This window comes from Colobus angolensis, unplaced genomic scaffold (genome assembly GCF_000951035.1).
Source record: "Colobus angolensis palliatus isolate OR3802 unplaced genomic scaffold, Cang.pa_1.0 Scaffold30, whole genome shotgun sequence".
Classification (NCBI taxonomy): domain Eukaryota; kingdom Metazoa; phylum Chordata; class Mammalia; order Primates; family Cercopithecidae; genus Colobus; species Colobus angolensis.
This window is the reverse complement of record NW_012116266.1, coordinates 5,557,235-5,570,745: the sequence shown is the minus strand read 5'-3', so window position 1 is coordinate 5,570,745 and position 13,511 is coordinate 5,557,235. Positions and strand designations below refer to the sequence as shown.

At 39.9% G+C, this 13,511-nt stretch overlaps 1 protein-coding gene across 1 annotated transcript in view; it reads left to right on the top strand.

The window, feature by feature from the left end:
- Positions 1-13,511, top strand: part of LOC105517458 (cytochrome P450 20A1) — a 67,254-nt gene that overhangs the window by 50,169 nt on the left and 3,574 nt on the right. Inside the window, exons 8-11 of the mRNA XM_011949998.1 lie at positions 106-160; positions 5,643-5,763; positions 10,127-10,238; positions 12,593-12,657. Coding sequence (XP_011805388.1) covers positions 106-160; positions 5,643-5,763; positions 10,127-10,238; positions 12,593-12,657 — 353 coding nt within the window. The remainder of the gene's footprint in view (positions 1-105; positions 161-5,642; positions 5,764-10,126; positions 10,239-12,592; positions 12,658-13,511) is intronic.

The following is a 13,511-nucleotide window of genomic DNA, read 5'->3' as shown; positions in this document are numbered from 1 at the left end:
TTTTTTTTCATTGACACTAATTTTATACTGTAGATTATTTTAGCAGGGCCTAATATAGGCTACCTTACATTTTTCACACTTTCTAAACTTAGCTTTGTTTCCTAGATCCTAGAAGACAGTATGATATTTTCTCTGGCCAGTTGCATAATAACTGCAAAATGTAAGTATAAATTGATTTCTTTTTCAGATGAATTACTAAATATACAGGCTGAGCACAGTGGCTCACACCTGTAATCCCAACACTTTGGGAGGCTGAGGTGAAAGATTGCTTGAGGCCAGGAGTTGGAGGCCAGCCCAGAAAACAGAGACCCTCTCTCTACAAAAAAAATAAGTTAACTAAGCATGATGGCCCATGCCTGCTACTCAAGAGGCTGAATCATGAGGATGGAGGTGACAGTGAACTGATGTGCACTCCAGCCTGAACAACAGAGTGAGACCCTGTCCCGAAAAAACCAAACAAGGCCAGGCATGGCAACTCACACCTGTAATCCCAACACTTTGGGAGGTCAGGGTAGGAGGATCACTTCAGCCCAGGAGTTCGAGACCAGTCTGGGCAACATAGTGAGACCTCGTCTCTGCTAAAAATAACAGTTAGCTGGGTGTGGTGGCACATGCCTGTGGTTCCAGCCACTTGGGAAGCTGAGGCAGGGTGATCACTTGAGCCCAAGAGGTTGAAGCTGCAGTGAGTGATGATCGCACTATTGCATTCCAGCCTGGGCAACAGAGCAAGACTGTCTCAAAACAAACAAAAATAAAACACTGTTTAGAGGACTTCTTTAAAATTTTTCCCTCTTTTTTAGTCTTGTTTTAAAGGGCTGACTCACATAGGTGCTTTTTTTCTTAACCCCAAGTGCTTAAAGTCACCTCTGAAAATTGCCGTAAATTTCTTGACACATTTTATGGATTGTGAATTCTAGTTAGTGCCTTTAAAATGAACTGCTGTTGACACCTTTCCAACCAGAACAGTGAGCTTTTCATTTCCTGCTGCTGCTTTCCACTTTGACTCCAAGCTAGTTTGCTATTATTAAGGTCTACCAACAAGAGTATATAGGCCACAGAAATCACAATTTAAAAGAACTCCTCTCATTGAAATTGTAGGTGATTTGTATGTAAAATTGTAAAACATTTGATATGTTTCTAAGTTTCCTCACTTGGTTTTTAGATTGGTGGAGTACCATTTATTTATACAGTATTTATAAAAATACTTCTGTAGGCATAAAAATATACTAAGATAAAAATACTTAAAGAAAGTATTAGGGGGCCAGGCAAGGTGGCTCATAGCCATAATGCCAGCACTCTGAGAGGCCGAGGTGGATGAATCACTGGAGCCCAGAAATTTGGGACCAGCCTGGGCAACACAGCGGAACCCTATCTCTAAAAAATTCAAAAATTATCCAGGCCTGGTGGCACACACCTGTAATCCCAGTTATGTAAGGAAGGCTAAGGTGGGAGTATCACTTAAGCCCAGGAGGTTGAGGTTGCAGTGAGCCGTGATCGCACCACTGGACTGCAGCCTGGGTGACAAGAGTGAGACCCTGTCAAAAAACAAAAGGAGTCCAGGCATGGTGACTCATGCCTGTAATCCCAGAACTTTGAGAGGCTGAGGGGGCGGATCACAAGATCAGGAGTTCGAGACCAGCCTGACCAACATGGTGAAACCCCATCTCTACTAAAAATACAAAAAGTAGCCGGGTATGGCGGCATGTGCCTGTAATCTCAGCTACTCAGGAGGCAAGAGAATCGCTTGAACCCTGGAGGCAGAGGTTGCAGTGAGCTGAGATCGCACTACTGCACTGCAACCTGGGTGACAGAGCTACACTCTGTCTCAAAAAAAAAAAAAAAAAACCCAAAAAACAAAAGGAAGTATTAGGACATGAATTTAAATTTTAGAAAATTTATGTTCCCTTGAAGGATTTCATTTATATCCCTTAATGTTTAAGGAAACTTTCTTTAAAATGATACAAATGTAAACTTCCTATAAAGTTTTCTTCTTTGGCATACAGAAATGTCCAGATACTATAGATGATTAAATTGAATTTAGGTAAGCATATGTCAAAAATAATGTATTCAGCCTTTTTTTTTTTTTTTTTTTGAGACAGAGTTTCACTCTTGTCACTCAGGCTGGAGTGCAATTGCACTGTCTCAGGTCACTGCAACCTCCACCTCCTCGATTCAATAGATTCTCCTGCCTTAGTCCCCTGAGTAGGTGGGATTACAGGCGCCTGCAACTATGCTTGGCTAATTTTCATATTTTAAGTAGAGACCATGTTGGCCAAGCCATTCTTGAACTGACCTCAGGTGCTCCGCCCGTCTCGGCCTCCCAGGGTGTTAGGATTATAGGCGTGAGCTACCACATCCTGCCTCATTCAACTTTTTTTAAAAAATGCCTACTTGTTTGGTCCAGTGGTGCACACTTGTCCCAGCTACGTTGGAGGCTGAGGTGGTAGGATTGTGTGAGCCCCAGGAGGTCGCCTACCTTGGACAATAAAACAAGACCCCAGCTTTAAAAAAATTAATATAAAAATAGATTTAAAATCCTTGTTTTTAAAACGTATTACATTAAAAATAAATATGTCTTTGCTAAAGACCTTTAAAAATCTAAATCACTTGTGCTCTGGACACCAAGAAAAGTGACTATTTCCAAGGTTGAATTAATATGTTAGTTTTATTTTCAGTTTTTAGGGAGATTTTAGGAGAATTGCTATGTATTTGGATGTAGGTTGGTGGTTTTTAAAGGCTTCTCTGAAGTTTTTGAGAGTAGATAAACAAGAAACCTTAATAAGTTCTTACTCCTTACTCTGCCCCTTATTAGCCTTGGGCAAGATACTTATCTCTCCATTTTCCTCCTTTTCTAAAATACGAGTTTAGCTCCAGATGACCTCCAAGTTATCTCTGAGCTATGAAATTGTGTCTGATTCAGTATTGCATTTAAAGCACATTAAGTGGCTTAAAATCACATTTTAAAGCTATTTTCAGCCATCATTTTTAATAGAGTCCTACAAAGGAACCAGTGTGACAGGCTGGGCAACGTAGTGGGACTTGATCTCTACCAAAAAAAAAATTGTAATTAGCTGTGCGTGGTGGCATGTTCCTGTAGTCCCAGCTACTTGGGAAGCTTGAGGTGGGAGGATCACTTTAGCCAGGAGATCAAGGCCTCAAGTGAGCCGTGATCACTGCCACTGCACTCCAGCCTAGGTGACAGAGTGTGACCCTATCTAAAAAAAAAAAAAAAAAAAAAAAACCCTTGGCTGGGCGTGGTGGCTCAAGCCTGTAATCCCAGCACTTTGGGAGGCCGAGACGGGCGGATCACGAGGTCAGGAGATCAAGACTATCCTGGCTAACATGGTGAAACCCCGTCCCTACTAAAAAATACAAAAAAACTAGCCGGGTGAGGTGACGGGCGCCTGTAGTCCCAGCTACTCGGGAGGCTGAGGCAGGAGGATGGCGTGAACCCGGGAGGTGAAACTTGCAGTGAGCTGAGATCCACTGCACTCCAGCCTGGGCGACAGAGCGAGACTCCGTCTCAAAAAAAAAAAAAAAAACCCACAAACCAAAAGTCAATGTGAGTTTTTTTTTTTTTTTTTTTGAGACAGAGTCTTACTTTGTAGCCCAGGCTGGAATGCAGTGGTGTAATCTTGGCTCACTGCAACCTTTGCCTCCCGGGTTCAAGCGATTCTCCTGCCTCAGCCTCCCAAGTAGCTGGGACTAGAGGTGCCCACCACCACACCCGGCTAATTTTTTGTATTTTTAGTAGAGACGGGGTTTCACCATGTTGGCCAGGATGGTCTTGTTCTCTTGACCTCATGATCTGCCCGCCTTGGCCTCCCAAAATGCTGGGATTACAGGCATGAGCCACCGCGCCTGGCCTGTTATATTAATTTTAAGTGATAATATAGTCAAGCAGAGTACATGAATGACCACTGTATGCAAATCGTTGTGGTGAATCCTTCAGTTGTATATTACTCTGTGTTGTAAAATTGTGTGACATACATATTGTACCCTGCACAAGTTTTCACATCACTTGTAAAATAGAAATTCTATAGTTCACTCAGAAGCCGTAATGAAGAGGCATATGTAGGGAAAAGTTAAGGACAGGCAGTCACTCATGTTTTTTGTGAACTCTAGATATAAAAAAACTAATCAGAGTAATTGAGTACCAGGTAACTACTGATTTTAATAATAACAATATGGGTAATAGGTGTATCAGGAAAACTTTTTTTATAAATTAACTTTGAGATAAGTTTAAGTTAACCCTTAGCTCAGGAAAGAGATCATTGGTAAGTAAAGTACAAGTTACTAGAAGGATATTAAAAAGTGTTTGACACAGGAACAATAGAGCTACAGATGGTGTCACTTCAAACATATTCTAGGGAAAGAGGTAGTACATATGTTCAGAAGGTTCCATTCTTTTAATAGTTATAATCCCAGTGTATTACTAAAGAAAATACAATTACTCTTTTTCCTCTGTTTTTTCCTCAACATGTAATTTCTTTACATTTTCATTTCTTCTGATTTTTTCTCAACATGTAATTTCTTTACATTTTCATTTGCTCAATGAATATAATCCATAAATCAGTTTAAGCTAAAGTAAGCCATGAGCCATTCATCTTCCCATTTTGGTGTTAATTGAGATAAATGTGATATTCTATTTGTTAAAAGTACAGATGTTTGGACATTACCATAAACCTACTGAACCAGAATTTGTGAATGTGAGGTTATAGCATCAGCCATCTCTCAGGTGGTTTTTGAGAACCACTGTTTTTTGTTGTTGTTGTTTGTTTGTTTGTTTGAGACAGGGTCTCACTTGGTTTCCCAGGGTGGAGTGCAGTGGCGTGATCACAGCTCACTGCAGCCTCAACCTCCTGGGCTCCAGCGATCATCCCATCTCAGCCTCCCAAGTAGCTGTGACTACAGGCACACACCACCACACCCAGCTGATTTTTGAGTTTTTTGTAGAGATGGGGTTTTGCCATGTTGTCCAGACTAGTCTTGAACTCCTGAGCCCAAGCAATCCCCCAGCTTCAGATCCCCTCCCAAAGTGATCCCCTCTGCGCAATCCCTCCCAAAGTGCTGGGGTTACAGGTGTGAGCCGCCACGTCTGGTTGAGAACTATTCTAAGCAATAACCAGTCACAAATTTTGAGCCAGTGTATTTACCATCACAGGTAAATATGTTAGAATATTGATTTATTGATAAATCTGCTAGCTTGATTTGTCTGAATCATTTCATTAGTGCTCCTAAGTGAACTGATAAATCAACCTAATAAGGTTGAGTGCATCCAGTAATCCATTGCAATAACCAACATTGAGCACTCCTACAGATATGAAATTTATTTATTATCATAACTATTTCACCTAAGGTAAAATTAATTGGCTCCGGTTACTTACCAGTTTTAAGAAAGAAGGCATCCAGATTGCACTATGTCTGTTGGAGGGCAATCCGTAAATATTGATGTTCCATTCAGTGTAATACAAACTCTGTGAAGAATTTTACTTTTTGGTACCACTTATGTTATCTTCTGTACTGTAGGAGAAAAAAAGCAAATACAAAAACCCCACTCTAAATAATTAGTTTTTTTCTTATTCCATACCCAAGCCACGACTTAGCTATTTTCATTGTTATTCATATAATGTTTTACCTAGTGTGTACCTGGGCAATCTGTTTTTTAACCACCTCTGAAGAAGTTCAAAAAAATTTATATGAAGAGATAAACCAAGTTTTTGGAAATGGTCCTATTACTCCAGAGAAAATTGAGCAGCTCAGGTAAGAACACAATAAAAAGAGATTATTAAAAGGTAAATTTGAACTGGTTTATCTAATTTAAAGCTATTGTTGCTATTTAGGAAAGCTATATATTTTTATAGGACTTCAAGTATTTATACGTAGATTTTATTAGGTAAATGAATCTGCTTTTTAAAATCATAAGGTTGTGTGGGAAATGTTTAACTTAGTCTGTTAAATAGTACTAGTGAAGTCGAGCAAGTATGACACTCATACTTTGTTGATGGTAATAAAAAACAGTACAGCAACATTAGATAATAATTTAGTAGGCTTGACCAGATGTGGTGGCTTACACCTGTAATTCCAGCACTTTGGGAGGCCAAGGCAGGCGGATCACTTAAGCCCAGTAGTTCAAGACCAGCTTGGGCAACACGACAAAAACCCATCTCTACTAAAAATACAAAATACCAGCCAGATGTGCTTGTGCTGGGATGCGCCTGTAGTCCAAGCTACTCAGGAGGCTTAGGTGGAAGGATTGCCTGAGCTCAGGAGGTCGAGGCTACAGTGATTGCATCACTGCACTCCAGCCTGGGTTACAGAGTGAGACCCTGTCTCAAAAGAAAAGAAAACAATAGAAAACAATATAGTAGGCTCTTAAAAAGTTCAACATACACTTATATGACCCAGCAATTCCACTCTTTGGAATTTCATTCCAAGATAAATGAAAACATGACTACATAAAGACCTGTTTGCATATATTCATAGCAGTATTATTCAAAATAGCCCAAAATTGGAAGTAGTTCAAATGTTCAACCGGTAAATAGATAAACAAATTGTGGTATTACCATACCATAGAATACTACCAAGTAATAAAAAGGAACACCATATTAATACACACAACAACACAGATAAATCTTAGTGATTTAAGTGAAAGGGTGAAACATAAAATACGGCTACTGTATGATTTCATTTGTGTGAAATTCTAGAAAAGGCAAATTATGGTAATAAAAAGCATACTGTTGGGGGTTAGGAATGGGGACAGGATCAACTACAAAGGGGCATGAAGAAAATGAAACTGTCGGCCGGGCGCAGTGGCTCACGCCTATAATCCCAGCACTTTGGGAGGCCGAGGCGGGTGGATCACAAGTCAGGAAATCGAGACCATCCTAGCTAACATGGTGGAACCCCGTCTCTACTAAAAATACAAAAAATTAGCCGGGCACCGTGGCGGGCGCCTGTAGTCCCAGCTACTCGGGAGGCTGAGGCAGAAGAATGGCATGAACCCAGCAGGCGGAGCTTGCAGTGAGCCGAGATCGCGCCACTGCACTGCAGCCTGGGCGAAAGAGCAAGACGACTACTCAAAAAAAAAAAAAAAAAAGAAAGAAAATGAAACTGTCTTATATATTACTTGTGGTTGTAGTTACACAATTGTATACAATTACTAAAATTCAAACTGTACAGGTAAAATGGGTTAATTTTATTGCATATAACTATACCTTAATTAATTTTTTTTTTTAATTGAACTGTGACTGCTTTGGGGTTAGAAGTCTGAGACTGAGTAGCAAGCAACCCTACCTTGGAGCATAAAATCAACTATAGAGAAGATAGAGTGGCTGGACACAGTGGCCTACACCTGTAATCCCACCAATTTGGGAGGTGAAGGTGAGAGGCTCGCCAAAGCCCGAGAGTGCAAGACCAGCCAGAGCAACCTGGCAAAACCTCATCTCTAAAAAAAAAAAGATACAAAAAATTAGCTAGGGATGGTGGTGCATGCCTATAGTCCCAGCTACTCAGGAGGCTGATACAGGAGAATCACCTGAACCCAGGAAGTCCAGGCTGCAGTGAGCCATGATCACACCACTACACTCCATCCTGGTAACAGTGAGACCCTCTCTCAAAAAAAGAAAAGAAAACAAGATAACCACTGGAAAGAACTGGGAGGCTTTTAAATGTTGGAAGTTTTATTTATTACATTGAATGTAACTACTTTTTTAAAAGTAATACTAGTTGCCTTTTGAAGTTTTTATCATATAGAAGTGTGTGAAGTCGAAGGTGAAATTCCTTCGTAAATGTGTGCCCTTAAGCTGGTAACAATTGGGCTGGGTGCAATGACTCATGCTTTTAATTCCAGCAATTTGGGAGGCTGAGGCTGGAGGATTGCTTGAGCCCGAGAGTTTGAGACCATTCAGGGCAACATAGAGGGAGCCTGTCTCTACAAAATATTTAAAAATTAGACAGACATAAAGGCATGTGCTTGTGGTTACAACTACTAGGGAGGCTGAGGTGGGAGGATCGCTTGAGCTTCGGAGGTTGAGGCTGCAGCATGATAGAGTGTCACTGCACTCCAGTCTGGGCAACAGAGCAAGAATCTGTCTCTTAAAAATAAATGAGGAAATAAACAACTTTTTAAAGTTTAAACTCTCTACTATAGCTCACGAAGCATTTCAAAAGCTGGGCCTTGTGTACTCACCTTATCCTCACTTGTGCCTCTTCATAGCTTTCAGTTTAGCTCTGCTCAAAGTCTTTTGTTTCTTACCTCCTGTCCTGGCTTTTGCACAAACCGTTCCTCTGTATAGATTCTCTTTTTGTCTCTCCTTTAGTTAAGTCCGGGTTTTGGTTTTTGGTTTTGGGGTGGGGTTTTTTTTTATTGTGGGTGGTTTGAGTTTTTTTTTTTCTTTTTTATGTTGTTGTTTTGCAGATTTCAGCCTGTGTTTATTTCTCTCTTTCTCTCTCCTGTTTTTTTTTTTTTTTTGAGATGCAGTCTCTCTCTGTCACCCAGGCAGGTTTGCAGTGGCACAATTTTAGCTCACTGCACCCTCCACCTCCTGGGTTGAAACGATTCTCATGCCGCAGCCTTCAAAGTAGTTGGAATTACAGGCGTGCACTACCACACGTAGCTAATTTTTGTATTTTTAGTAGACACGGGGTTTTACCATGTTGGCCAGGCTAGTCTCGAACTCCTGACCCCAAGTGATCCACCCGCCTCTGGCTCCCAAAATGCTGGGATTACAGACGTGAGCCGCTGCTCCCGGCCCAGCCTGTGTTTATTTCTCTACAAAACCCTTTCCCTAGAGTAGCTGTTCCTGCCTTATATTCCAGTAATACCCCGAACTTCCTTTATCGTAACATGTGCTATGCTTGCTTAATTGTTCATCCTTTATGTCCTATCCACTCTGCCTCCCCACTGCCAACTAGCATCTGAACCCCTTTGATGGTGTATCTCTTGTTTATTGTTGTAGCTCAGTATCTAGCACAGTGCTTCACAGGTAGCAGGTATGCAATAAATATTTGTACAGAGGAAAGGAAGGAAGAATGTTTCCCATTTTGATTTTGTTGTTTTTGATGTTACAAACAATTAACACTTCTGTGCTTACATCTTTGCTAATATTTTCAAATATTTCTGTATAATAAGGTCCTAGAAGTGAGCTTCTAGTTGAAGGATGTATGCAGTAGGTCAGTGGTTAAGATTTGAATCCCGTCAACACAACTTACCTCCTATGTGATCTTAAATAACTGCCTCTGATTTTAATCTGTAAAATTAGAATAATAATAGCACCCACGGGTTTCTTGTAAGGATTCGATAAGATCCTGTATATAAAGTATTTAAGTGAACTAACTCAGAGCAAAATTGCAATACATTTTAGTTTTTATTCTTCTCATTGTGATGTACACTTAAGGTGTACCACTTTATACTTCCACCAATTGGATATGAGAATGTCTTTTTCTCCATCTTTTTCTAGTAATATCTGCTGTCATTCTTTTTCATCTTTGTCAATCTGGCAAGTAAAAAAAAAACGCTATGATTGGCAGTCTTTAAGTTGTTAATTAAGTTGAGTATCATTTCATGTCTTCAGGCCATTAGTATGTTTTTGTGAATTGCTTTTTGTATTCTCTGTCCCGGTTTCTATGGGGTTGTTGGATTATTTTAATTACTTTTAAAGAGGTTTTATACATTAAGGATATCTTTACTGAAAATATTTTTTCTAGTTATCTTTAGAAATATGTAAACAAAATGTTTCTCTAGTTAGGTTATTTATATTTTTCTTTATAATTTTCTGTCAGCTTCATGCTAAAAATAAACTTTAAAAAAATTATAGAAACATTTTGAGTTTTCTTCTGGTACTTTTAAAAGTGTTTTTATTTGTTGAAATCTTTATCTACCTAGAGTTATATGTAGATTAATAACAAATCTTATAAAATGTATTTATTTTAAAATTTATAAAATTTTTAATAAGTTTTTATATACTTCTAATATATAACATATCTTTAAGCAGATAAGAATTATGATGGGACTATTTCAAGTTAGGAATGTTTGAGCCGTTGTTGAAGAACGTTTTTTAAATGTATGTACATTTCTAACTGCCTCCCAAAATAAACATCTTCAAAAAAATTTTTTTTTAAACAGATATTGTCAGCATGTGCTTTGTGAAACTGTTCGAACTGCCAAACTGACTCCAGTTTCTGCCCAGCTTCAAGATATTGAAGGAAAAATTGACCAATTTATTATTCCTAGAGAGGTAGAAAATATTTAATATGTTTAATTCATTCAACTATTCTCAACTCTTTTGGTGTGTGTGTATATATATATACATTTTAGATGGAGTTTCGCTCTTGTCACCCAGGCTGGAGTGCAATGGTGCAATCTCAGCTCACTGCAACCTCCACCTCCCAGGTTCAAGGGATTCTCCTGTCTCAGCCTCCTGAGTAGTGGGGATTACAGGTGCCCGCCACCATGCCCAGCTAATTTTTGTATTTTTAGTAGAGACGGGGTTTGCCATGTTGGCCAAGCTGGTCTTGAACTCCTGACCTCAGGTGATCTGCCAACCTTGGCCTCCCACAGTGCTAAGATTACATGCATGAGCCACTGCACCCCGCCTGGTGTGTATTCTAAATTTGTTTAAAGTGGCAAATAAACGCTACCCGTTATTAAATAAAAGATGCAATTATTTTAGTTACAAAATAATATGTGCTTGTTTTAAAGTTCAAACAACATAAAAGTCTTTCTTCCCAAAAGGTACTACTGTTAGCAGTTTAGTATGTATTTCTGTAGACCTATTTCTGTGTATATGTTTATAGAAACACACATCTACGTATGTATTAAATAATTTATATGTGAAAAGTTACTCTTCCTATATTGTTCTTTAATTTTCTTCTGTTATTGAGTGTATCATGGCTATTAGTATACCTAGCACTTGATACAGATTCGACTCATTATTAATGGCTGCATAATATTCCATTGTGTGACTGTACCATAATTTATGTTTTAATTTGATTTTTTGAGACAGAATATCACTGTATCACCCAGCCTGGAGTGCAGTGGTGCAATCTTGGCTCACTGCAACCTCCGCCTCCCGAATTCAAGTGATTCTCCTGCCTCAGCCTCCTGCGTAGCTGGGATTACAGGCTTGCACTACAAGGCCTGGCTCATTTTTGTATTTTTAGTAGAGATGGGGTTTCACCATGTTGGCCAGGCTGGTCTCAAACTCCTGGCCTCAAGTGATCCACCCACCTCCACCTCTTAACGTGCTGGGATAACAGGCATGAGCCACCATGCCCGACCAGCATGATTTATTTAAGCAGCCCCCGCTAATGGAAATTATGATTGACATTTTTTTTTAATTATATACTGGTACAGGTGTTGAGTAGAGTCTTCGACATGGAGTTTTTGTGTCAAAGTCCATGTGTATGTTCAGTTATTATTATTTTCAGACAGGGTCTTGCTCTTTTACCTAGGCTGGAGTATAGTGGTGCGACTGCAGCCTCAACCTCCCAGGCTTAAGTGATCCTCCCATCTCAGCTTCCCAAGTACCTGGACTAAATTTTTTTTGTTTTTTATAAAGACAGAGTCTCACTATGTTGCCCAGGCTGATATCGAACTCCTAGGCTCAAGTGATCCTCCTGCCTCAGCCTCCCAAAGTGGTGAGATTATAGGCATTATCCGCTACACTGGGCCATGTGTATGTTAAATTTAAAATGTTCTCTGAAAGCCATTTTATACTTTCAGCAACAATGTATGAGAATGTTTTTTCTTTCCAAATCCTCACCACCTGTGAATTTGAGTCTTATGTATATTTTATGAATCTTGCTTTTCTCTGATCATTGGAGAAATTGAACAAATTTTCATACATATATTAACAGTTTGTATTTTTCTTTTGTGAATTCTGGTCTTTATAACTTTCACTGATTTTTCTAGTGAGCTTATATATATTTTTGTATACTATACAAACTCTGTCAGTTATATAGCAAATAACTCACTGTTGCTTACATTCTTTTTTTATTGTTTTTTAACTGGATGCAGATTTTAAATTTTCATATAGTTAAGTCTGTTATTCCTTTATGGTTTCTAGATTTTGTGACATGCTTAGGGAGGCCTTCCTCATTGTAAGATTACCAAAATAATCACTTGTGGTTTCTTCCATTATTATTTTTTTAAATTTTATTTATTTATTTATTTATTGAGATGGAGTCTCACTCTGTCGCCCAGGCTGGAGTGCAGTGGCGCAATCTGGGCTCACTGCAAGCTCCGCCTCCTGGGTTCACACCATTCTCCTGCCTCAGCCTCCCGAGTAGTAGCTGGGACTGCAGGTGCCCACCACCACGCCTGGCTGCTTCTTTGTGTTTTTAGTAGAGACAGGGTTTCACTGTGTGAGCCAGGATGGCTTGATCTCCTAACCTCATGATCCACCCGCCTCAGCCTCACAAAGTGCTGGGATTACAGGCGTGAGCCACCGCACCCGGCCAATTTCTTCCATTATTTTAAATTGTTATTTTGTATTCACTATCTATATTAAAAGAAGTTTGGAATAAGTTGACTTTCTAGAAGTCATTTTATCTCTGTTAGTCCTTGACTAATTGGATTTTTTTTTCACAGACCCTTGTCCTTTATGCCCTTGGTGTGGTACTTCAGGATCCTAATACTTGGCCATCTCCACACAAGTATGAAATATTTATCATTGTCTTTGTGACTGTCAGTTTTGGGGTTTGCACGTTTTGCATTCCTTTCCTAAGTTTTGAGGAGAAAATTCAGTATGTAGCAATGATACAACAAAAGAAAACCAGTGAATCCCCTTTTCTTCTCTTTCTTTTGAGACAGGCTGTCACTCTGTCACCCAGGCTGTCACTCTGTCACTCAGGTTGGAATGTAGTAGTGCAGTCACTTCTCACTGCAGCTTTGACCTCTCTGACTCAAGCCATCCTTCTGCGTCAGCCACCTAAGTAGCTAGGACCACAGGCGTGCGCCGCCACACCTGGTTAATTTTCTTACTTTTTGTAGAGATGGGTTTCACCATGTTGCCCAGGCTGGTCTTGAATTCCTGAGCTCAAGCCATCCTCCCTCCTCTGCTTCCCAAAGTGGCGGGATTACAAGCATGAACCACCAAGCCTGACCTGCATCACCATTATATCTTCTGTTCACTGCTTTTTCTCTTATGTGAATCTGCTATTTGCTATTCTTTGTCTCTTTTATTACCACTTTTATACTAAGTGAAAAGTAATTAGCATCTGTTTTAAGAAAATGAAAGCAGGCCAGGCACCGTGGCTCACGCCTGTAATCCCAGCACTTTGGGAGGCCGAGGCAGGCAGATCACGAGGTCATGAGTTCAAGACCAGCCTGGCTAACATGGCGAAATCCCGTCTCTACTAAAAATACAAAAACTAGCGGGGCGTGGTGGCACATGCCTGTAATGTAATGCCAGCTACTCAGGAGGCTGAGGCAGGAGAATCACTTGAACCTGGAAGGCAGAGGTTGCAGTGAGCCAAGATTGTGCCATTGCATTCCAGCCTGGGCAACA